Raw genomic sequence first — 26,501 nt, forward strand, 5'->3', positions numbered from 1 at the left:
TTCTCTTCTCTTCTCTTCTCTTCTCTTCTCTTCTCTTCTCTTCTCTCTTCTTTCTTCTTTCTGTCTGTCTTTCTGTCTTTCTTTCTTTCTTTCTTTCTCTTTCTTTCTGTCTATCTGTCTGTCTGTCTGTCTGTCTTTCTGTCTTTCTGTCTTTCTTGTCTTTCTTGTCTTTCTTGTCTTTCTTGTCTTTCTTGTCTTTCTTGATGGAGTCCTGCTCTGTCACCCAGGCTGGAGTGTAATGGGGCTATCTCAGCTCACTGCAACCTCTGCCTCCTGGGTTCAAGCGATTCTCCTATCTCAGCCTCCTGAGTAGCTGGGATTACAGGCATGTGCCACTACGCCCGGCTAATTTTTGTAGTTTTAGTAGAGATGGGGTTTTGCCATGTTAGCCAGACTGATCTCGAACTCCTGACCTTAGGTGATCTGCCCGCCCTGGCCTCCCAAAGTGCTGGGATTACAGGTGTGAGCCACTGTGCCCGCCCCCGGCTGATTTTTATTTTGTATAGATGGGGTCTTGCTGTGTTTCCTAGGCTTGTCTCAAATTCCTGGGCTCAAGCCATCCTCCCACCTCAGCCTTCCAAAGTGCTGGGATTACAGGTGTGAGCCACCACACCTGGCCTTATTTTATAATAATAACATATATTATTATTAATACTGGGGTGATGTCAGAGAGAAGAAATATTACAGAGGAAAGAATGAAAAGTCTAGGATTGTAAATATCCAGAAAGAAAAAAATGCTTCATGAATAGACCATAAAAATGTTAGAAATGATCTTTTATTCCCTGAGATTGAGTATCAGAGGGTTTAGGTTGCTTAGTTGGGCTATTGTTCGAAAATTGTCCAGGATGTGGTTATAGGGTAGATAGGACCAACTAATACTGGCCAGCTTGCTCTGGTTAGATGATCATGTAGAAGAGCCCACATGTTATGGTGGGTTTTTTCCAACATAGAACAATGAGCTCCATTGTGCCGTGCACCATCTTCTTCCCCTTCTGCCCTGCTCTGTGGTCCTGAAGGAAGAACTCAAATAGAAGACATAAGAACAAACTGAAGTACAATCTTGTCACAGCCCAAGGGGCTGGTTGTTGGTTGCTTCTGGAACAAATTCTCAGGGATGAGGCCAATAACTCTTTTCTTTCTTTCAAACAGTGTAGCTGGGAGTTTCATTTTATTAATTACGCTTTCAGATTAGAGATGAGTCTCTATTTTTTAATTGCTATTTACTTAAAATAGGAAAAGGAAGTAAATGTAAGTGATCTCGGTGTCATCAGTGGTTAGTGTCACACTTTATACTTTATCCCCAAGGAAGAAATACATTTAGCAAATATTTTCCTACCCAGACAAAATGGGAAACAACAAGGCTCTTCTCCTTTTCAAGTGGGATAAGCTTTTGCAATTTTCAGCCCTTACATTGATTGACTATACTGACTGTTGCTAGGCTTTCTGTATTTAAGACACTTAGGTAGTTTGCAAGAATGTGTCTTTGATAACATGACTGAGAATAATTCTTACTGGCAATTTGGCTCTGTTTAGTGAATGTGTTTTTGTCAGTTTACTTATTATTTCCCTTCTCTCCAGTTTCTTCCCTTATTCAATGATATAATTAGAATTTTTTTTAATAACTTACAATTTTACATTTAGTCTTAAAGGTGTTTAACCTGTTCCCAGACTTGAGCAAACTCTACCACATTTTTCTTTTCTTTTTCTACACAGACACACACACACACACACACACACACACACACAGATTTTGTTGTTTGTTTGTTTGTTTTTGCTTTTACAATTTGAGATGGGGTCTTGCTGTTTTGCCTAGGCTGGACTTGAACTCCTGGGCTCAAGCAATCCTTCCGCCTCAGCCTCTGAAGTAGCTGGGAGTGGCCCTCTTTTCTAAATGTAGTAATGTGACAAAAGCAAGATCATCTTCAAAACTCATAGTATAAATTGGTGGAAAGTTTGTAACAATTACAGGAAAGATAGATTTCTAGTTAGTTATGTTATAATTTTCTGTACATTAAAATTATGAGGGAGATACACGTATTTAAAAGAAGGAGGTGAATTCAGTATTGAAGGTATCCATTTATGAATCAAGTACGTAATTACGTGATTGATTACAAAAACTCTAGGGAACTGATGACTCTCTTTTTAGTAGTCCATTAAGAAAAAAGTATGTGTACACACTCGTGTGCACTTTGTGTCTACGTGTTTTTTCCCTATAGAGAAATTGCCCAAAGTAAACCTTGAAAGACAGTTAAAAATAGGAAGTTTGAAGCACAGTTCTTTTTTTTTTTTTTTTAATTTTAAAAAATCATCTGTAGAGATAGGGTCTTGCTGTGTTGCCTAGGCTGGTCTCGAACTCCTGGGTTCGAGTGATCCTCCCACCTTGGCCTCCCGAAGTGCTGAGATTACAGTTGTGAGCAACTGCCTCCGGCCTGAAGCACAATTCTTCATAAATTTAAGGGGTCTGCTGGCATGGGGAAAGGCCATGGAAAGATGAGAGTGTAGATTTTTTTTGGCTGTAGCTTTCCTCTCTTTATGAAGAAAGATGGGGGCAAAGAGGCTGGATCCATAGTCTCAAATTGTATGTTTCTGCAGTTAGTCCTTTTACCTACCAGTTGGAAAACCGTTTGATTCACATTTTCAAAATGTCTGTTAACAAGGAAGGCACATCTTGTCTCTTTACAAGACAAATACTTTCCCTAAGATTCCCTTTTGCCCGTTTGGTAATAATTTAGACTGGCACCGCATGTTTATAACTGCTCTGGGTGGTACCATTTCTCACATGCTGGGTCATATCCCCTAAAGTTGGAGGAGGAACCCATGAGAAATCATATTGTTTCTTGTGTTGTTCCTACACATTCTCTTTACAGCTGAGATGGTGAGCTTGATCTTCAGCTGCTGTTGTGGACTTCCATAATTTATTAGCACACATTGTGAGATAATAGGATATTAATATCCTAATACCTTATGGTAGGGCTTCAGCTAAAGAATATCCTCCTAGATAAAATGAGGGAAGCGTAGACTTCCTACCTACTGACTGGACCTGTAGCCATAATAGTTCTAGTTGCAAGGAACACACATGGCTTGAAGAAGTAAATTGTGACACGGCCATGGGCCATAGTTTTCCCTTTGGTCATTCTTTTGATGTCGCCAGGTTTCTTTTAGGTCTGTCCTGAGAGGGTCTAAACTCAGCCTTTAGTGAATGCCTGAACTGTTGTGTCTTTGGTTACTTTTAGGTGAAGGCATGAGATGGGTCAAGTGGAGCCTGAGCATTCTTGCAAAGGACTGAGGCACAGTGTGAAAGAAAATATGATGTATGGGTATAAATATGAGCTTCAGAAAGTGAAATTTTACTGCAGAGTCCTTTTGGCTGTTGGGAGTGTGCATAACAGGCAGTACTGTAGGGGTTAAGATAAGGTTGAGAAACAGCTACAGAATGTGGTTTTGGAAGAAAGAAAGGCAGACGTTGCCTCTCATTTGTACTCCTTGCAGTGTTGTGAATATAGTGGTCTAAGATTATAGCAAATAAATGATAACAGTTTTTTCTTCACTAAGTGAAAAGATGTTCACTTTGGACCTTTGCTTCCCTTCCAGTGTCAACGAGTACTACCAAGAGAAGAAGAAAAGAGGTCAACACAGACTCATTTTCTACTCCATGTGAATGATAGCTACAGCAGGGGGAAGTTTCATAGTCTATCAATTGGGTCAGAAAATGGAGGTAATCAGCAGTGTGGTGGAGGGGGGTTCTTCTTTCCATTTTCTAGGGTATGTTACCTGCTTTATATATATTTTTTTAAGAAACAGGCTTTTATATGTCAATTTGAAATTTGTAACTCTGATAGTGTTGGCTTCTCAAATCTCTTATAAAATTCAGGCTCCCCATCAAAATCACTGTATTGCAGCAGTGGAGTTTAATGAAACCCGATGTTTCTCATCACTAGTTTTCGGTCTAGAACATTTATGTAGTAGTAAATGAGTCTAGGTTCTTAGGAGGGTGCTGGCAGGATGGTAGCTTTCTGGGCTTTGTAATTGTTAGCTTGGCCTTTCCCACTTCTGCCTAACCCAGATTAGGAAAGGTAAAGAAACCTGCCTCTCATAAGTTGAGTCCTGTTGGTAGTGCACACTCAGAAAGGAAGCAAGTCCTTGGTGTGCCGAGACTTGGTTTAGATGAAAGCTTCCATCATTCTGGGAGTGAATGTGGCCTTTAACTGGAGAAAGAGAGTGTTGGATGTTTTTGACCTGAGTTACAATTAGAGTAGCCATGGCCAGTGCCCCCTGGCAATGACAGAAGCCTAAACTTCCCCATGATCACATCAGCAATTTCCAATTTTCAGTTTTATGGCAGAGGCTTCTTAGAAGCTTAAACCCCTGTCCCAATGACGTCAAGTTCGCCCGTTGGCTTGGAAGGTTCAGACCTGTCTTCCATCAACACCATGATGTCGGCGGTCATGAGTGTAGGGAAGGTCACAGAGAATGGCGGGAGCCCCCAGGGCATCAAGTCCCCCTCGAAGCCTCCAGGACCAAATCGGATTGGCAGAAGGAACCAGGTAAGTGTTCACATCTGGTGGTGACCTCTGGTGGGTTCAATCCATGAGAATATTGGGAGATGTTTCCCAGTTTCCTATGATAAAACCTTGGAAGAATATGGAATAAAACTGATATACCCAGAGGCCTTAATCATTTTTCAAGAGCAAAATTTTCGTGACTTATGTTAGTTTCCTTTCGTGGAGAAAGTTTTCTTTGCTGTGGTGTCGATGTTGGTGGAAGTGCCCTTATTTTTGGCCCCACCATTGGATTTTAACTCAAGCTTTCTTCACGTGATGGCCATGGCAGGGAATGTGACTGATTTCTCTGCTGTGATGTGGTTTGTTTCCTCATTCACACAGCTGGCTATTTTTAAGTGTCTTCAGATTAGATAGCAAATAAGTACTGCCTGTGCTGGGGCTGCTGTTTAGCTTTCTATCCTTGAAAAAGCACAGAATTTGGCTTCAGATAATTGCACTTAAGATGCTATTTAGTCATCTTGAATTTTCATTGGGCATCAGATCAGGAGAACACGGTAAAGTAAATAGGTGGAATTGAGAAGGGTTAATGCTGTTACGAAAGTTAATGTCTTCTCTACTGGGAAATAAAATGAATCTTCAATGTACAAATGGGACATTTCCTTGAAAAGGTGTTGCTATCTTGGCAACATATTGTTGAACAGAGGGTAGGTGGAGGAAGAAGGCAGAGAGTGAATACTTCTCATTTCATCTCTGGATCCATGTAATACGAATTGACTTCCTCGTGTTTAAGTTTGTTTTAACTGATTTAATGAGGCTATACTAAATCCTTGGAGAGAAGGAGGTCTTGCATTTGTCTAGGAACCAGAGGGATGAGAAAGCAAACCTGCTGGGCTTTTGTGAACTCATTTTCTTTTTTATAAGTAATCCTACTGTGGCTGTCCTTATGCAGAATTCTCTGAGTATTAATATGATGGTTTTCTATAAATTCTTAGAAGTAGAGCCTTAATTAAAGCTTCTGATACAACTTTCCCTACAAGAAAAGTTGTACCAGCCCCAAACCCTGCCAGCGGTGTGGGGGAGGATGCGTTTCTCCACACCTTGCTGAGAGATGGGGACCTGGCAGAGGTCAGTGATGTTTTAGCATTGGAACATTGATTCCTTTCTCTCTTCTTTTTTCCTTTTCTCCTCGTGCCTCTCTTCCTGTGGGTGCCTCAGAAAATACTCAGCCTGTATGACTGTGGCCTGAGTCGAGAAGGAGCGCTAGCTCTGAGAAGAAAAGGTTTATTTCCACTCTTATGTGACTGTCCATCTATCCATCTCTCCATCCATCAACCCATTGGACAATATGTACCCAGTTCCTATATCCAGCTAGCTGCTGTACCAGGTGCCAGGCATTTGGGGAAGAATAAGACAGACAAGGTTGTCGTCCTCATCCTTCTGCTCTACCAGGAACAAGTGAAGTAATAGGAAGAGCTTTTCCTCAAATAGCTCCAAGTTGTCCCAAGTCCAGCCTCCAGATCAGAGACCGTGGTTAGGGCCCTGGAGGATGCCCACAGCACCCCCCATGTTTGCATGCTAACTGGAGGCTGTCTCTTCAGGTGTGAGGAGGCAATTGTGCAGGTGGGGCAGGGCCGCCTTTCATCCCCCTCCCTTCTTCTCCAGGGATCTGGTATCCTGAGTTTGCTTTTGAAATGGAGGTTCTGGCTAGAGGTAGCCTGGTAAATATAGTTCTTAATCCAAAAGACAAAAGTCAGTGGGGAGAGAGTATGGGGAAGAAGGAAGCAGGCTCCTTACCTGTGGACTGGACAGGGAGGGCTGAGAGAGGGAGCCCGGGGAAAGTCCCATCGATGTGAGCTTAGAGTTCCAGGAGAGATTAGCCACAGCCGGATGCTGACATGGGTGCCAGATTGTTTCATTATGGAATGGTTCGTTATCACATTAGCTGCTAATTTTATCTTTCAACTCAGGAGGTGTGCTCCTTCCACCAGCATGACTGCAATAACTGGATTCAAAATTCTCCATTAGGGTGCCGGGCGTGGTGTCATGTCTCTAATCCCTGCTACTTGGGAGGCAGAGGTGGGAAGATTGCTTGAGCCCAGGGGTTCAAGGCCAGCCTGGGCAATATTATGAGACCCCCATGTCTTATAAAAAACAAAAACAAAATTCTCCAGGAGGGCCTCTCTTCCAGTATCACAGTGCTTTCTTTTCTTGGAGGTTCATTTTATTATTATTATTTTTTTTTTTTTTTAAATAGAGACAGAATCTCTATTTCTCACCAGAGCATGGTTGATTCCTAGTTTCACAAACTATACAGCTAATGTGTGTAAGCTGCCTTAATTACTGTGATATCTGGCTTTGCTTATTTTTTTAAATTATAAAAAAACTTTTTGTAGAGACAAGGTTTCACTATGTTGCCCAGGCTGGTCTCAAACTCCTGGGCTTGAGCGATCCTCCCACCTCAGCCTCCCAAAGTGCTGGGATTACAGGTGTGAGCCACCATGCTTGACCTGGTTAGTTTTAAAAGATTACATCTAGGTCTGTAGACCTCCTCCCAGGTAACTTGGATTTTGGGGACCTGTATGATGGCTGGCAGCACAGCACTGCCAGCCTCAGAGGTTGGGGTGTCAGTTCATGAGTCACCCCAGAGTCAACACAAGTCAGCCCCACCAGCCACACGGTGTGCCCGCTGTCTATTGTAAGGTGAATGCAAGAGGATTTTTAAAAAACATTTGTCTCCCCATGGCTGGTCACTTGGAGGCCTTTAAAAAAAAAGTATTTACATCCTATTGGTGACTTAAAAAATTGTATATATGTAAAATTGCCTGTCTACTAATTTGACAACAATACCCCGGAGATGGAACTCATCCCCAACTTTTGGCCTGGCTGTGAGATATCCTTCCTTGTTAAATCTTATTTTGTTGCTGTTGCTTTCGTTTCTCCCCACACCCCTGCCCCATGGGGGTCCTTGGCCAGCTCTACTCCGACTACAGTTGTAGAACTGGGCTGAGAAAGTGTGATACCCCCTCCCCCCATTATACCTCAGAAAGAACTAGAAGTATGATAAATGAGTAAGAACGGGAATTTTTTTTCCCACTGTTTCTAGGATGTTCATGTTTTGTAGAATCCATATTCTTAATTCCTTCTGAGAGTGAGAAAATGTGGAGCATACCTCATTCTCAGACCCAATTCCATAGATTAGAAAAAAGTTTTGGCCAGGCACGGTGGCTGATGCCTGTAATCCCAGCACTTGGGGAAACCGAGGCGGGTGGATCACCTGAGGTTGAGAGTTCAAGATCAGCCCGGCCAACATGGCAAAACCCTGTCTCTACTAAAATTACAAAAATTAGCCGGGCATGGTAGCACACACCTGTAGTCCCAGCTACTTGGGAGGTTGAGGCAGGAGAATCGCTTGAACCCGGAAGGCGGAGGTTGCAGTGAGCCACAATCGTGCCACTGCACTCCACCCCGGGCAACAGAGTGAGACGCCATTTAAAAAAAAAAAAAGTTCCTATTGCTCAGAATGAGACTTGTTTGTCTTTGAAGAGGAGTGAGAGAGAAGGTGGCTGTGAGCTAGACATCATCATGCCTTCATTCCACCTGTCTGGTTTATGGCGCCATTTGTTTTTAGTCTTCAGGGTCCCTTTTATTTTCATCATCTCTCATAAGCAACCACCAGAGTGTTTCCTTTCTGTGCCTTGGGGTTAATCGTTCTTTTGGTCAGACTTTTATATAGCATAGTGGTTTAGGGCATGGACTGTGGAGCAGCTGACCTGGGTTTTAATGCTATGCCTACCACTTAATAGTTCTCTGACTTGAGGCAGGTTACTAGCCTCTGTGTACCCCAGTTTCCTCGTTCAGAAAATGGGATCCGTAATAATGCTTGTCTATTAGTGGTTGTGAAAAAACCCTGATGGTTCTGTGTAGAGTTGAGCACATGGTAAGTGCTCAATAATTGGTGTTATTTGCAAGGAGCAGAAACTCATTCAAATGAATGCAAGTAAAAAGAGGTCTATTGAAAGATGCCCGAGGATAGGAAATGACCCAGAGCCTAGACAGAGCATCCAGCCCTAGGGACAGTGCCCTCCATCCCATTGGGTTAGCACAGACATCTTCCACACTGCTTTCTGACTTGAGCTTGCCCAGGTGCCAGCCTCCTTGGGTTCAGCTCTACCTCTCCATGAACTTTCGATTCAAGTGCTCATGATCACCCAACTTAGTAACTTAGCCATCCTCAAACCTGGGCACATGTCACCACCATCTGGGGAGCTTGTGAGACACAGATTTCTGGGGTTCTACTCCCCCCAACCCCAGTCTGCCAATGACTCTGATGTGGCATGTCCAGAATCTGGTTAAATGCATAGAAAAAGCCCCCCAGGTGATTCTGCTGCTCTTGAGAAATCTCTTGAGCACCGCAACTCCAAATTACTGGGAGAGGCATCCAAGCCTAGGTCCAGTTAGTTTTGGGTATGTAGACAGGAACCCGTGGTGCTTAGGGACTGTGAGGGTGAGGAGGCAATGATGCACACAGCCTAGAACTCTGCATGAATTATTTGGAAAGAGGATCTGTAGCATAGGGTTAGTGAACGACACTGGCTTTTTCTTAAAAAGGCAAAACATACTGCTTGACCTGTGCATTCTGAGGGAACATAAAAGGAACGCCCTCAGCAAGTAGTGAACTGGTTCTTTGTCACCTTCTGTGGAAGTCTTCAATTTGGGTTGGCATTCCTATCAAAGTTGTCATGATGAGGACAGCAATTTTCTGTGTGATGTTTTTGTTGATTATTTATGAGCAGCATTAAGCAGGTGCTAGCAGTGGGCAGAGGAATCACAGCATGCCTACTGGGTGCACAGCTAGGCACTGAGGGCTTCCCTCTCGGTAAGGTGGGCTCTTCTGTTGAGAACCTTATTATCTCTCATGTGTTCTTGGAGACCTTGAAACCTGTTGGAAGATAGCCCAGGTTGGGCTTGGGGAGAAATGTATTCTTTTCTAGCTCTTCCGTGAGTCAGTGCTTATAAATTTTTCACCATCACGGATGATGAAGTGATGTCTGTGTAATTAGAATGCTAGTATTTATTGAGTACTTACTATGATCCCAGCACTGTTCTAGTGTTTGGTGTGTGTTACTTTAACCTGCATCACAGCATGGTGTGGTACTGTTTTTCCCATCTTTCAAATGAGGAAACTGAGGCAGACAGAGCAGTGACTTGCACAAGCTCATACCTGGGCAGGTTCTGGAGCCCATGCTCTCAGCTACATAGACACAAGTGCTTATTACAGAAAGAAAAGGCACTCATTGACTGATCTGAAATTTATCTTCCCTTTTAATCTTTCTTTTTAGGAAACGAAAGAGGAGAAGTCTTCCTATAACTGCCCCCTGTGTGAGAAGATTTGCACTACCCAGCACCAGCTGACCATGCACATTCGCCAGGTAGACTCCCGCTGTTCCTTTTTTTTTTTTTTAAGTCAAGTGCAGTAGTGAGAAGAGGAGAAAGAGTAGAACAAGGAGTTAAACACTCACTGTGGGCAGTCAGTTGAGGTAACTCACGACCTTCGGACCAGCCTATTTTTGATTTAAATTTTTCTTCCTAAACAGAGGGCAGGGTAATTGGATTTTAATGGATGAGTTGTAGCTGTGCCTAATTTAAATTTAGTATTTTAAATAATTTTGGGAGGTGGTTATGAAATGACTTTTATATGTGCATATTCCTGTGACAAAGTCCTAGGTCAATGCAGAATTCCCTTTTGGTTAGGTGCAGTGGCCCACGCTTGTAATCACAACATTCTGGGAGGCCCAGATGGGCGGATCACTTGAGGTCAGGCGTTTGAGACCAGCCTGGCCAACATGGTCCAGACCAACCTGACCAACCTGTCTCTACCAAAAATGCAAAAATTAGCTGGGCATGGTGGCACACACCCGTAATCCCAGTTACTTGGGAGGCTGAGGCAGGAGAATCACTTGAAAACCCGGGAGTAGAGGTTGCAGTGACCCAAGATTGCGCCACTGCACTCCAGCCTGGGTGACAGACCAGGACTCTGTCTCATAATAAATAAATACATAAAATAAAATAAAATAAAATAGAATCACCCTTTTTTTTTTTTTTTTTTTTTGGTGAGACAGAGTCTTGCTCTGTCACCGAGGCTGGAGTGCAGTGGCATGATCTCGGCTCACTGCGACCTCTGCCTCCTGGGTTCAAATGATTCTCCTGCCTTAGCTTCCCAAGTAGCTGGGATTACAGGCGTGAGCCACAGCGCCTGGCCTAAAATCCCCTTTTAAATTTGAACAAACATCAAGTTAAAGACCTTTCGTTGTATGTTGCTTGTCGGTATGAACTAAATCCCTTACAGCATAATGAGATCATAGCTGCAACCCTGTTCCTTAGTGTAAATGTACATCACACAGAAGGAAATCTACTCAGCTTGGGGTCTTTTTTTGCTTTTCTCCTTTATTATAAGATTTATCCTCCTTCTTCTGCTATGGCCAATTCATGACAAAATGTTGATGAGTGTAGAACAGTGAAGGATTGATGACCTAGTATAATCATGACATAGTACTGAATAACATCAGGTCACTAAAGTGACTGGGGTTTGAATAGAAATGTTCCTTTTTACCGTCTTTCAGAGGCCGAAACCGCCCTGTGCAGGTTTCAGTTCTCTTTCTCTGACGGCAGGCCTGAGTCATCAAATTTGAAGACGGGACATCGACTCTTTTAATGGGAGGACATATTTCCTTCGCTGTTGAGAGTCCTTCGGCTCATAGGAGTTAATATATGTGGTCAGTGAATCTGTATGTGATTCAAAGAAAGACCTGGGAAGGCTCTTCTGAGCCTTTCAGTAGAAATAGTTTTCAAAACAATGTGGGAATGGAGGAAGATCATACAAAATATTTGTTTGCCTGTTTTCCTGATACATTGTACCCCTTCAAGAAGATATTTAAAATGAAAGAGAAACACATAGCCAAGAAAGTTCATTGGTTCTTTAATAAAGCTCTGGATCTGCATTTCCTAAGAGCTGAGCTTTTGATGCACTTTGTAAGTGACCACTGTGATCATTGCTTTCTGCAGCACAACACAGACACTGGAGGAGCCGACCACTCATGCAGCATCTGCGGGAAGTCACTGAGCTCGGCCAGCTCCCTCGATCGCCACATGCTGGTGCACTCTGGCGAGAGGCCTTACAAGTGCACTGTGTGTGGCCAATCATTTACCACCAATGGGAACATGCACAGGTGGGTGAGGGTGCCCTTTGCTTGGGGGGTTGGCTGGTACCTGGAGGTTGGCAGGCAGGACAGTGGCCTCTGAGCCTTCAGAAGACTTGCCTAAAGCTACAGAGAGTTCTGGAACTGTGTCCGTTGTATGGAAAAACCAGAGATGCACACTATCTCTGGGGTATTAGAGGTGTCGGATCATGGGAAACGGAAGTACCTTGGCAAGGTCTGTGGCCCTTCAGAGTTCTTCACAGTCATTTCCCCTCTGCCAGCTGGAGTTTGTTTGGGTGCAGATTATCACATGGAAAAGAAGAGCCCTCCAAGAGTAGCATCCATGTAACCCTGCATTTAAAAAATATTTGCATACGCCTACCAGATTCCTCACAGACGTTTTCGTTGCAAAAATCAAAAAGTCTGGGACCTTTTAATAAATAGTGAAGTGGCCTGGTCCTGGAGCTTCAGGATAAGATAGGATAAAATTAAGAAAAAGAAAGTCTGATGAACGTCAGGACATTACTTCCTGAGAGAGAAAGATGCTCACTCAGGTGGGAGACTGAGTGGTGGACATATTAAAATTGGGGTGAACCTATGGAAAATAGTTTATAGGCTGATCATACATGTTTTGAGGGATTTACTCTTCCATATTCCTGTCTAGTCCTTATTCTGCTTTCTTTTAAAAAAGTTGAGTCACATTTGTTACATGTTTATTTCAAAAGAAAACTTTATATAATTACTATAAAATGGATATGCTAGTTATATTTGGTTATATAAACACTAAAATGAGATGGGCCAGTTTATTATACATACACATGGGACACACTGATACAGCAGTTAAGTTTCTTGATTTGGAAACTAGGCACCTGAATTCAGATCTCAGCTGCTACTTGTAAATTTTCTATCCTCAAGCAAGTTACTTAACCTCTTTGTACTCCAGTTTCTCATCTTTAAAAAAAGATTTTTTTGTTTGATTATTTTCTTTCATGCTATTTTGACCCCCCAAAAATGAGATTTTTTTTCATACTACTTCACTGGATAAGGATGAGGATTAGGTGATAATTAGTTTAGCGTACAGTTCCTGGCACAAACTAAGCACTCGATGTTATTTATTATTATTTGCATTTCTAAGTAATGCTGCAATAATTTAAAGCCTGTGTATATCTCAGTCTAAACTCTTAGAAGTGAGGTAGAGTATGACTTCATGAAAAGTAGGAATATATTAAGAATTTACAAAGTGTTTTGCTTTTTTGTTTTCTCATAAATTTCAGTCCTGATGGGTTATTCTCTTTGCCCCTCCTCTCTTGGGAGTGTTTTCGGGTATAAAGGAATTGAATAGTGTCACTATTTTACAATACAATGTTTTGCATTTTAGCTTTTTATTTTTTTTACCACCGTGTTGGCCTGTTGGTATCATTTATTTTTGCTTTGCGTTTAGGTCTGCTCGTTCTACACCCCACACGCCCAAAAAGTCCTTTGTTCTTTACATATTTGCCCTTCTCAGAATCTGGTCTTAGAGGTATTGCCTGTTCCCCTCTTGGGGATTCCTTCACTTTTTCCTACTGAGCCCCTGCTCAGTGGAACTCCCCATGGGCCAGCTCCAAGTTGGCAGGGGCAGTGGGCACACTGATGAAGAGGACCCTCCTAGTGGCGTTTTGGCCCTAACCACTGACCGCTGTGATCCTCCATGAGACATCTCTTGATAGTAGGCCCAATCACTCCTGATTCGGAAAATTTCCATTTCGAGACATGATTGAAATAAACACAGCTATAAAAGGCATAGTTATTGTCTTCTACAATAACCTGTGTGGCAGTGTGTTTTACAAATAAATAATCATTGCTGAAGCTATGGTGCGCTGGGTGTCATATCTGTATTACATGAATACATATCTGTATTCACTTTTCATTTGTTTTTTTTTACATCTTACCGTATAATTCATACATCATACGTTATACCATGTAAAGCGTGTACTTCAGTGGGCTTCAGATTCTTTTTTATTGTTAAATAATAGTTCATTGTAGAAATATGATACCACATTTTAGTTATCCCTTCATCAGTTGATAGACATTTAAGTTGTTTCAACTTTTTGGTTATTATGAACAAAGCTGCTGTTGACATTGTTGTACAACATTTGGTGTGGGCCCATGTTTTTGTTTTTCTTCGTAGACACTTAGGAATGGAATTGCTGGGTCATATGGTAAATCCATGTTTAAGTCGAGGAATTGCTAAACTGTTGTTAAAAGTTCCAGTTTGGGGGTATTGCCATTATAACAATACTAACTTGATTCATGAACTTGGGATGTTTTCCCATTTGTTAAGTCTTCAGTTTCTTTCAGCGTCTCATAGTTTTCAGAGTACAAGTTAAATTTATTTATATTGGTTAAATTTATTTCTAAGTATTTTATTATTTTTGATACTACTATAAGTAGTTTTCCAATTTAATTTTTCAATTGTTCATGGCTAGTGTATTGATACACAGTTAAAATTTATTTATTGATTTTGTTCCCTCCAACCTTACTGACCTCATTTACTCTTTCTAGTAGTTACTTAGTGGATTCCTTAGGTTATTCTATATCATGTCTGTATTCATTTTCTCACCTACTTGCCCTGGCTACAACCTGCAAAACAATGTCGAATAGAAGTAAAGAGAATGAACATTCTTTTCTTGTTTGTGATCTTAAGGAGAAGGCATCCAGTCTTTTCCCCATTAAATATGATATTAGTTGTGGGTTTTTAAAATAAATGTTCCTTACCAGTTTGAGAAAGTTTCTTTCTTTTCCTAGTTTTTTTAGTGTTTTTATCATGAAAAACTATTGGATTGTGTCAGATGATTTTTTTTTTTTTTTTTGCATCTATAGTTGGGTTGTTTTTGTCCTTTATTCTTTTGTTGTTGTTCATTTGTTTTTTTGAGATAGAGTCTCGTTCTGTCGCCCAGGTCAGAGTGCATTGGCGTGATCTTGGCTCACTGCAACCTGTACCTCTCGGGTTCAAGCGATTCTCCTGCCTCAGCCTCCCGGGTAGCTGCGACTACAGGCGTGCACCACTACGCCTGGCTAATTTTTTTATATTTAGTAGAGATCGGGTTTCACCGTGTCAGCCAGTCTGGTCTTGAACTCCCGACCTCAGGTGATCCTCCCTCCTCAGCCTCCCAAAGTGCTGGGATTACAGGTGCGAGCCACCACGCCTGGCCCCAGATTTTGTTTCTTCTTGAGTCAGTTTCAATAGTTTGTGTCTTTCTAGGAATTTTGGCGTTTTCATCAAGTGATTGGTTGGCATACAATAACTCATAATATCCATTTGTAATCCTTTTTATTCTATAAAGTCAGTAGTAATTTCCTTTCTTTCATTCCTAACTATAATAATTTGAATCTTCTTTTTTTCCCCTTAGTCAATCTAGCTAAACATTTGTAAATTTTATCGATCTTTTCAAAGAACCAACTTTTGGTTTCATTGATTTCCCTCTCTTCTGTCCTCTATTTCATTAAATTACTGTTCTAAACATTATTATTTCCCCTTTTCTGCTTTCTTTAGGTTTAGTTTGACCTTTTTCCGGTGTTACAGCAAAGTATAAGGCTGGATTATTGACTTGAGAGCTTTTTAAATACAGGCTTTTATAACTATACATTTTCCTATAAGCATTGCTTTAGTTGTTTCCCGTAAGTTTTTGTATGTTGTGTTTTCTTTTTCATTCATCTCAGCATGTTTTCTAATTTCCCTTGTGATTTCTTCTTTGACCCACTGGTTATTTAGAAGTGTGGTGTTCAGTTTTCACAAATTTGTGACTTCTCAAATTTCTTACTAATTTCTGGTTTCATTTCATTGTGGTCGGGAAAATTCATTCCATTAATTTGTTCCTGATTTCTAGTTTCGTTCCATTATAGTTGGGGAACATACTCTGCATGATTTCAAACTTTGTAAATGTACTGAGGCTCGTTTCATCACCTAGCATATGGTTTATCCTGGAGAATGTTCCATCTGTTTGAGAAGAATGTGTGTTCTGCCGCTGTTGGGTGGAGGGTTCTGTAGATTTGCTGTTAGGTCTAGTAGGTTTATAGCATCGTTCAAGTCTTCCATTTCCTTATTGATCTCCGTTTATTTTTATGTACTCTGCCTTGTAAGGATTGTATAATTATTATCCCATTTTGCAAATGAGGAAAGAACTGAAGTAATAGACGGTGATAAGATTTGAATAAAGGATATCTGGCTTCAGAGGCCATGCTTTTAACTACCACAGGTTGAGTACCCCATATTCAAAACGCTTGGCACCAGAAGTGTTTGGGATTTTCATTTGTTGTTTTTTTGTTTTGTTTTGTTTTTTGGAATATTTGCACATATATAATGAGGTATCTTGAGGATGGGACACAGATGCAAGTCTGCACACAAAATTTATATATGTTTCATATACACCTGATACACATAGCCTGAGCATAATTGTATGTAATATTTTTAATATTTGTGCATGAAACAAAATTTTGACTGGGACCCCTTACATGAGGTAAGGTGTGGAATTTTCACTTGTGGCATCATGTCAGCTCTCAAAAAGTTTTCAATATTGAAACTTTCAATGTTTCAGATTTCAGATTTTCTAATTGGGACGCATGGACTGTATGTGAGAAATAATTGATGTAGCTTTTGTGTCACTTTGCATATTAGAAAAAACACTCTTTCACTCTTTTCCTCATTCTCAACACTATTCTGTGCTGTTATAGAACGTTATTTTTCAATGTTAAACTATTACTGTCATCCCACTAGCATATTCTATGTATAGTGAGCATGGGATAGTTTTGGGGGCAACCATTTTGACTGAATTTTATTACTCTGTGTTGTCTGGGTTTACTTGGATAGTCTTAGAAATTATTTTGAACTTTTTGTAGCATAGCCCTGGGTACTATTCTAAGATACATTTCTCATTTATGGTCATTGTATTTTGGAGTTATCTATAAATATTTTTTTTAAAGCAGGCATTGGCTGGGCACGGTGGATCACACCTGTAATCTCAGCACTTTGGGAGGTTGAGACAAGCCAGTCACTTGAGGCCAGGAGTTTGAGACCAGCCTGGCCAACATTTTTGTGTCTACTAAAAATGCCAAAAATTAGCCAGATGTGGTCATGTGTGCCTGTAGTCCCAGCTACTCAGGAGGCTGAGGCACAAGAATCGCTTGAACCCAGGAGGTGGAAGTTGCAGTGAGCCGAGATCTTGCCACTGCGCTCCAGCCTGGGCAACAGAAGAAAAGCAGGCCTTGGGGATACTTGTTTGTGCTAATCTTTGGTTTTCTGGTACTGATTTTACTTATTATGAGGCACCTTGATTCAGAGGAGAGGACTAAATTGGGGCTGAGTTCTAATCTTAGTTCTGTAGAATTTTGTGGAAATCTCTTAATTTTTTGACACTTTAACAGAATGGCTTAGTATTACCTCACATTGAATTTGGACTCAGATTTAATAATGTTTGTAAAAGGTTCTGAAGGTTTACAGTGTACTATGGACATCCCCTGGGTAGAGGGAGTTTCTGAGTCTGTATTGTTAGAGTTGAAACCACCATAATGACAATCTAGGAAAGTGTTCCACTACTAGCTGTGTGATCCCAGACAAGTTACTTGACACCTCTGTGTCCGAATTATTTCATTGTAAAAGGTAGTATTAGCCGTACCTACCTCATGGGAATGCTGTGATGATCAGTAAATAACACATGCAAAGCACTTGGGTAGTGGTTATTAAATGGTACGTATCAATAATGATTACTACTCTTTTATTGTTGTATGTGCCAGAGAGGGAAAATATATTGAGTAAACATTCTTATAATGCCAGAAAATAAATTGAGTAAATTGAGAGTGATTTCTTTTAAGTTTGCTTGTTTTAGTTTTTGCTACACTAAATCTGTAATTTAAGTAACTATTTTTGAAATATTGGGGATTATCATACTACATTTATTATGTCTTTGCAGAAAGTTGCAAATAATGAGTTAAAAAAAATTTGGGTTTTGGTAAATCACATAAAAGTCATTACCATTTCATTTGTTGGCGAAACTGTACTTTTGAAAAAAATTATAAAAATGTGAGAACACTTACAAAAATGTGCCAGAGAGAGTGGAGTTAGATTTATTTGCCCCAGTGGATCTGTTCCAGAATCTGAGACTCTAGTAGTGAGCTGTGATCTCTCCCAAGCACATACCTGTGGGCCTGTGTTACATTAATCAGGGGCCAGAACTGCCCTGGGATGTGTGTGCAGGAATTAAAAAGAGTAATGCAACCCAGGTCCTGAGAAGCACGGAAGGCAATCAGTCGACTTGTGAGAGTTTATTGCTTAAGATCAAAGTTCTTTTTCTTGTTTCCCTTCCGCTATCACTGCTTCCCAAGGTCTGTTGGCACCTGCTGGGATTGGGTAGTGCCCAGGAATTCCCTCATGGGGTCTCCAGAGCCGACGCTAAGCTGAGGGATCAGAGAACCTCTGCCTCCGCTTCCCAGGGCACCCACACCCAGGTGCCTCCATTCCATCTTGTTTATAACCTGCTCGAGGCTCTCCCTCAACTGTGCCAGTTTCGTCTGACATGGCCCTGTGCTCTGATTTTTGGCTCCTCCCCTGAGGGGCACAGATTGGGTGGGGCCTCTGCCGTGGCATGGTTCTCTGTAGCGTGGATTTCTGGAGTTTCGTTTCTCTGAAGGCTTGATTCCACAAGGCTGGTCTGTGCTGTGCTCCTCAACAGCATAGTTGATGACCACACAGCTTACCCTTCTCCCTCATTCTGCTCACCCCCTGGTCTGAAGGCTGTCCACACTCACACATGGGGTGCACACCTCCGTGTGTGTGCACACTCTTCCAGATGAGCCCAGCTCTCCAGTTTTGCCTGCTTGAGGCAGATCTGGGCTCCACCCCAAAGTTGTTTTTTTTTGTTTGTTTTTTTTTTTTTTTGCTGAAACACTCAGAGGGCCTCACAACACAGACTCTGAGGACTACATCCTTTGAAGTTTCAAGTTCCTTTTAGCTGATATTGAGGTATATAGAGCAACTCACTCTATTTCCTTTGGCCTATAGTCATTTTATGAGTATTTGTTAGTTATCTGTATTTATAATGCGACTCAGTCTTTTTGTAGAGTTTCCTTTATCTTAGTTTTATAAGAGGACACTCAGAATTGTTATATTGGTCAAATAAAGTAAACTTCACAGAATGAAGGTAGCATATTAAATTATGTGTAGTCGTAGACAGTTGCTTTGTAGCACTGATAAAGCCTATAACTTCTTATACTTTTTACTAGTAAATAAATTTACTTGATCTTTTAAAAGTAATTATATTTTGGCAAGTAGGGAGATGAGAGTGATGCTAATACCAACTTATTTTGAGAAAGGTTAGGATAAAGGCCTTTTTAATTTATTACTTATATTATTTTAATTTGTTTTGAGAAAGGTTAGGGTAAAGACCTTTTTAATTTATTACTATATCTGGTATAGCTTTGTGAGCTGCCACTTCCCTGTATGCAGATTCTCATGTTTTTGAGGTTTGAAAATCCTTTGTCCCAAGCCCTTCTAACCACAGCTCAGTTGCTGAGCAGAAGAGTAGGTTGCCATCAAGTACAAAACATGTATCACGGAAACATCACCGTGGCTCCAGCTTTTAACTTCCCAGAACTCTTTATCAGTTGCTCCCACGTTGAAAATTTGGATTGAGTGGTGCTCGTCTTCCAAAACAAACTTGGGAAACTGAGCCAGAGCATGCCTCTGGGAGAGCTCAATGTAGGAAAAAGGGCATTGAGCTTTGCAATTTGCAAAGCTTGTTCCAGAAAGTGCTGGGCTGCAAAGCTGTGAAGAAATGATACTTGAAACAGAGGATTGAAATGTCCCTCATTTGGAATAAAGCCTGTCTCTAAAACTGGTATTTTCCTTTTAAAATTGCTTTGGGGAAATAGGAAATTAATTTTCACTTTGCTCTGTATTTTACAGACTGTAGACTTTTAATTCTAAAGAGAGTTGTGGAGCATGTGTTACATTTAAGGACATACTTAAGACCCTGGCAGAGGCAAGTTTTCATGACTGACTTCATTTATTCTTTTTTTTTTTTTTTTTTTTTTTTTTTTTGAGACGGAGTCTCGCTCTATCGCCCAGGCTGGACTGCAGTGGCTGGATCTCAGCTCACTGCAAGCTCGGCCTCCCGGGTTTACGCCATTCTCCTGCCTCAGCCTCCCGAGTAGCTGGGACTACAGGCGCCCACCACCTCGCCCGGTTAGTTTTTCGTATTTTTTAGTAGAGACGGGGTTTCACCGTGTTAGCCAGGATGGTCTCGATCTCCTGACCTCATGATCCACCCGTCTCGGCCTCCCAAAGTGCTGGGATTACAGACTTGAGCCACCGTGCCCGGCCACTTCATTTATTCTTTGAAGAGTAGGGATGTGTTCTGATTTCAACTGTCATTAGAATGGTGAAGATGGGCCAGTACTTTGGGAGGCCAAGGTGAGTGGGTCACTTTAGGACAAGAGTTCAAGACCAGCTTGGCCAACATGGCAAAACCCCATCTCTATTTAAAAAAAAAAAAACAAAAATTAACCAGGTGTGGTGGCACTTACCTGTAATCCCAGCTGCCCAGGAGATGGAGTTCACTTGAACTCATGAGGCGGAGGCTGCAGTGAGCCGAGATTGCGCTGCTGCACTCCAACCTGGGCAACAAAGCGAAACTTTGCCTCAAAAAGAAGGGGTAAGATGAAGAAGGGAAATCCTTGGAACATCATCTAGTTGTTGCGTTGCAGGCTTTTTTCCTGCGGCCATAGGCATGATTTTTTTCTGTTTCCAAGTGTAGGAGACATAGGACCTGAGGATGCCCCTGGACATCAGGATAGGCTTCAGGAACAGAGGCTTATATGTTCCTATTATGCTTGAAGAAAATATTAGCTGCACAGAAATGTGACCTGCTCCATGACAAATGAGACCACGAAGGCTCTGAATTTAGCATACTACTCTCAGATGCCTAGGCTAAGCCAGCCCTTGGCACACAACTGCACTTGGGTATCTGGAACAGGTGGCCAGTATTAAATGAGAGAAGGAGCAGAGGTAGCACAGTGTCTCTGAAAGCAGGGGACAGTCATTTCTTTACCCTCGGTGCCCAGCAAGAGGAAGGGTCCTGTGAACTTCCATCATGGTCATATCAAGTTTCTGAGGACACCCTGTAGCTTGTTCTGGCACGTGTTGCTTCTCAAGGGTGGAGGTGACCACTCAAAGGTTCAGTCAGTCCCATCTTAAAATTAATCTCGTAATCACAAGGTCCCTGTCCCTCTTGACATATTCTTCTGCAGGAAGGAAGGTATCAGGACAGTTCACATGGAAATAAATTATATATTTATTTGTAGGATAAAACTCTATGGGTCACCCTGCCCCGGACTGTGTGAACATTTTGTTTCCCTTGAAATACTTCTATGGAAAAGAAAAACTTAAAAGCATTTCAGTTGTCTACATCCAAGGGGGAAAGACAAATCAAAAGCAAATGTCCTTCAGGGATGCTCAGAGATCTTAACACATTTAACTCCACTTAGAAGGACATAAATGTTCTGTACAAAGACTGTTGAGGGGTTTGTGTAAATGTGATTTTAATGGGATATTTGTAGTCAGCATAGCTGTATGAACTGTATATATCTCCTGATACATGTTAGGCATTTAGTGAATATTTAGTACTGTAGTTTCATCGTGATAATACTTGGGTATCAAAGCAGTTTTCAGCATATGTTAGTACTCTGAACACTAAAATAGACATACTTCTGGTATAATTTAGAAAGCTTTTCTTTAAGAAGGGCTGAAACTTCTCTTTTAACCAGATAAAACAAAATATATGTAAGTGTAATATCCCATTCCATGATCATTCCACTTAATATGCTTTTCCCTCTCTTGAGAGTGCACCTTCGTAAGAGGCCCATAATCTTCCCTCCAGAGTGGAGATTTTCCACTAGATAAGACATGGAGAAAAAGAGCGGATATGTACAAATCTATTTATTACAGCAGAATGTCTGAGCTACCAGTTCCCCCCAAAAGCATTATTAAGCTTTCACCACATAAGCTTACTGATTGATTAAATAAATTTAGCCTTTCTTTACATCTCGTTGGCTGGATGTGAAACCTGTGTGCTTTTATTTTTACTTCAGTAGTGGTTTAAAGAAGGGCGACATCTTCTGCGGTGCTTGTGAGCCCTGATAGCTCTGCCTAACTTTTCTGGCCGGGGTGATAAAGGATACTCCCTGGAGTGGTCAAGAGCCTCAATTTCTTCATCTTTAGTGGGGGCAATGTTTACTCACAAAATCTGTTGGAAGGATTAAATGCTGTAACATATACTCAAGCCTCTGGCTCATCTTAGGTGCACAACAAATTGTAGTTCAAGGCCTTCCTTTCTCTTCTCTCTTAAAATATTTAACCCAGCAGCTCCTTATACCTACTTGTTCAGCAGATGGATTTACTAAAGTGAGAAAATACACTCCCAGCTTCTTAACAATTGGGGCAACATAGGCTGCATTCTAAGAACCCAAGAGCCTGGTAACAATGCTGTGCAACAGTAGCTGTGTGTCATGCTGAATTTCCGTGGCCAAGTTGTGCAAATCCTTATTATTACCTGAACACTTGCCTTTTTTTTGTTCGATTGCTTGTTCTATGATGTTTACATATGTATGTGTGTATGTGTGTGTGCTTGGGTTTTTGTGTGTGTGGTTTTTTGTTTTGAGGACAGGGTCTCACTCTGTCTCCCAGACTAGAGTACAGTGGCGCCATCATAGCTCACTGCAGCCTCAACCTCCCAGGCTCAAGCGATCCTCCCACCTTACCCTCCCAAGTAGCTGGGACTACAGGCACACTCCACCATGCCTGGCCTGTTTTTATACTTTTTTAGTGTGGATTTGCATTAATACTATTAGATGAGATTCTGTGCTTCTTTCCAGAATTTTTACTTTGCATTTTAGAAACCTGAATAGTTGAAAGCTACCACTATCCTCTGAGAAAAAAGGTAGGCAAGTGGGATTTGTCACTGAATTTTATTCTTCAAATAAGATAAAAAGTGTAAGAAAGTTATCAAAGCCAAAAGTTGGCCAATTTTAATTGACAGTCTCTCGTGTAGCCTGTTTTTTGTTTGCTAGACTTGACCTTCCTCAAAACATTTTCCCTTTTACTTTGTGTTTTTTTCTTTTCTAATACCCTTTAATAATCAGCACAACTTATTTTTTTATATATGGGTATATATGTGTGTGTATATGTGTTTATTTATATATATATTTTTTTAATTTTTTGAGATGGGGTTTTGCTCTTGTTGCCCAGGCTGGGGTGCCGTGGCGCAATCTCCGCCTCCTGGGTTCAAGCAATTCTCCTGCCTCAGCCTCCTGAGTAGCTGGTATTACAGGCATGTGCCACCATACCAGTTAATTTTGTATTTTTAGTAGAGATAGGGTTTCACCATGTTGGCCAGGCTGGTCTCAAATTCCTGACCTCAGGTGATCCACCCACCTCAGCCTCCCAAAGTGCTGGGATTACAGGCGTGAGCCACCATGCCTGGCTTACTTTGTATTTTTGAAGAAATATTTGAGAATTTTTGTAGCTGATGCTTACTTTTGATTTAGAATTTCTCTCTGAATTGAACTGACCAAGTTCAAGTTCAGTTATGCCAACGAGCATAACAATCATAAAACTGTCCATGTGGACGCTGTCCCCTCAGTGGACATGTTAAGCAACAATCAAGTCTTTTTCATCCTATCACTAGTTCTCAAATTTATGATCTGGTTCATAATTAGTTTTTTATCATTTGGTCAACTGGATGCTAATATTTATAACTTAAGTTTTCTTCTGTTTTAGCAGAGTTGGTGTTCGCTAGTTTGTTTTTTGGAAACTAAGGAAATGCAAAATTTTATCTTTAATGCAGGCAGTACAGTATTTTTGACATATCTTGTTATTTCAGCAGCTCAGTCTTACCAGGTAAAACTGGTGGATGGCAGCAGAATCTGGAACATCATGCTTGCCCACACTTGAACAGCAAGCAGGGGTGAGAGTGAGAAATTAGGTTAGGGAAGGTAAGGGATGGGCTTGCTGGGGGTAGGATGAGGAGCAGGGAGCTGGCCTCTGCTCTGGAATGCAGCGTGCCCTGGTGTCCTCTCCGACCATGCCCCTCATCTGATGTGCTGAGGACTTTGAACAGGTCCTGAGTGTGTGTCCAGTTTAGTTTCATAACACGAAAGTGGCAAAGTCAAGAGGGAGCCTGAGTTCCAGCATTAGATCACAAAATGAAACCTGCAGGGAGCTGGCAGCAGTTCCACCGTAGCAGTTCACAGGGTTTTATACCTTACATTTTTCCGCCTTTGTTTAAATATCCAACCTGTCCGACCTGTTCGGGCTGAACAAGCTGGTGCTAGCAAACCCCGAAGCGTGCCCACTCACTGTCAACCTTTTTCTGATGTGTTAAGGAAGGTGATTAGTGGCAACATTGCCCCCTCAGCGCCCATCCCACCTTCCCCACTGAAACATGAACAAGAAGCATTGAAGTCTTAGCCTGTGTATTCATGATACGGATTCTCATCTCACCTTTGGCACGTTTGTGTGCCTGTGGGCCGTCCTCAGCTTCTCTTGGGGCTCTGGGATGCTTAATGGAAAGGTTGTTGGCCTTCAGTGGAGAAAGATTTTGTGTTTCCTTAAACCGGAGATTCAGTTGCATAATGGGTTCATTGGTCCTGCGGTGTCAGCACTTAATTCTTCCTCTTCATGCTTATATAACCCAGCTTGCTCAAGAGGACTGCTGTTCCAAGTTTATGGGTGGGAAAACTGAGGTCTGCGATGCTGCAGGTTCTTTCAGGGCTCTCTTCTCTGGTTTCTGTTAGTAGACGGTATATTGTTGCTCCCTCGACATCTCTGGAGAACAGGGGCCATGTGTGCACCGTGTCCATCCGTTTTAGATAAAAGTGGCTATAAACGGCCTTGGTCATACAGAAGGACTCTGTCACCTGGTTGGTCTTGGGAGGTGACATTTCTCTTTGGATTCATTTATATTCATCATTCTCTCTCCAATCTTGGTTCCCGTTTCCTTGCCAGCAGTTTCTCAGTGGCCCCTAAGCAATATAACACAACATCTCCAGAGTGGGTGGCTCTCCTTTTTCACTAGGCTTCTTCCTGCACTCGCCCACTGCACCTTCCACTTTCCTCATGGGCGCGTGGCCGACCATCTGGGATGGCCCCGCCCGTGCATTTCTTGTTCCTCTTTTGGAACTGGCTGAGGAGTGGCAGTGACTTCGCACTGCCCTGTCATGAAGATAGTCATCTCTTCCTCCTGCACAGAGTAAGTGACTAGGTCCCGCCTTCTTGAAGACACCTCAAGCGGTCTCCCTTCAAACTGAAGTGGGAAATGGCCCCTGTGACTTCAGCACTTCCCTCCTCCTACGAAGCTTAGGTGTGGGGGTTGGCGTATATGATTTTAGCCGTTGCCCTGGGAAGCTGGTCTCTGTGGTGGCTGGCGATGGCTTCGCTCAGAGGGGACAGCTCTGGGCTCTTGAGGTCACTTTGGGAATGATGACTTAAGTTGGGGCACCATCACCTCACACTGTAATATGAGGATATTCAGCGTCCCTGCTGGGAGAGGCCATCCATGGGTGTGGGATTTGGACCCCAGGCTGCATGTAAATGTTGAGGAAACCGAGGGAGGTTAGCCTGGGGAAGAAGAGGAGGCCATGACAACACAGCGGCTGCCCTGAGGTATCTAAGGCCTGTCCATGGGAAATGGGAGCCTTCCACTGATGTCTCTGGACTCATCCAGGAAGGGCCTAGCCGGCCGATTGCAGCTCCGTGTTAATGAGAGTTCTTTTTGGGTGAGAGAAACGTCAGTTCATCCAACTTCTGAGGTCTTTTGTTTGTTTTTAAGAATGTCTGATTTTGTATGAAAATATGTACTGTGTATTTTTGTGGATTTTGTAAATAGATATGGGGACCAAATAACATGAACATTTATTTTAGCATAAATAAGCAGGCAAGGGAAAAAGACAAGCACAAGCAGATGTAGGGTGTTACTGATTCAAGGGCAGGGCAGTTAGGAATCATGGCTAGAGTAAAAGATTTTTAAAAGGTTGGTGCTGGTTAATGTGGACTGACTGCCAACACCCCCTACCCGCTACTGGAGCTGAAAGTCGAGAGGAGGAAGGAGCTGTAGAGGTAGCAGAGAAGGGGCCTCAGTTTTCTAAGTAGACAGTCGTTAGCAAGAGAATGTCATCCCTTGACTCTGGGCTCAGGAGTTCGAGGCTGCACTGAGCTTGGATCGCACCACTGCACTCTAGCCTGGGTGGTGCAGCAAGATTCTGTTTCCAGAAAGAAAAGAATATATATTCTTCAGGCATTATCATTCTAGCTCAGTTCATCATTAAGGAAGTATCTGTACCAAGAAACCAGAAGGACCAAGATAGAAAAGGAACTGCTGTCTCCAAATACTGCCAAGGAACCTGAGGCAGGAGAGCAGAGATGGTGGTCCAGCCTGGAGAGCCATGACCCCACGCCTGGGATTGGAGAGAAGCTCTGGGCTGATGAGCAGTGGAGATTGAGAGCCTGCCAAAGCGTTTGCTTATAAGGAACATGAAAATGAACCCCTGGTACACCTGGACTTCAAATTAAATCTCATCAAATTTAGCTTTATCCTTATGCTGGCTCCATTGGAATGCTATGCTACAGTCAGTAGATGAGAGGCGCTCTCTATTTGGGGACATGTTGCCCTAGTATTGCAGGGAAAGGGGGGCTTGTAGAGGAAATCTGTGCTGTGGAGCACGTGGTCTTTACAGACACCTCCCTGAATGAAGGCAGTAGGAATAAACCTCAGTA

General features: G+C 42.1%; 1 protein-coding gene across 3 annotated transcripts in view; it reads left to right on the plus strand.

Annotated features, from left to right (window-relative positions):
- The window catches only part of RREB1 (ras responsive element binding protein 1), an 84,862-nt gene that overhangs the window by 1,316 nt on the left and 57,045 nt on the right, over nucleotides 1-26,501 (plus strand). For all 3 annotated transcript variants that reach the window (XM_011989614.1, XM_011989616.1, XM_011989615.1), the window contains exons 2-5: nucleotides 3,592-3,715; nucleotides 4,332-4,544; nucleotides 9,842-9,931; nucleotides 11,565-11,728. In XM_011989614.1, coding sequence (XP_011845004.1) covers nucleotides 4,374-4,544; nucleotides 9,842-9,931; nucleotides 11,565-11,728 — 425 coding nt within the window. In that variant the 5' untranslated portion in view covers nucleotides 3,592-3,715; nucleotides 4,332-4,373. The remainder of the gene's footprint in view (nucleotides 1-3,591; nucleotides 3,716-4,331; nucleotides 4,545-9,841; nucleotides 9,932-11,564; nucleotides 11,729-26,501) is intronic.

This window comes from Mandrillus leucophaeus, unplaced genomic scaffold, assembly GCF_000951045.1.
Source record: "Mandrillus leucophaeus isolate KB7577 unplaced genomic scaffold, Mleu.le_1.0 Scaffold36, whole genome shotgun sequence".
Classification (NCBI taxonomy): Eukaryota; Metazoa; Chordata; class Mammalia; order Primates; family Cercopithecidae; genus Mandrillus; species Mandrillus leucophaeus.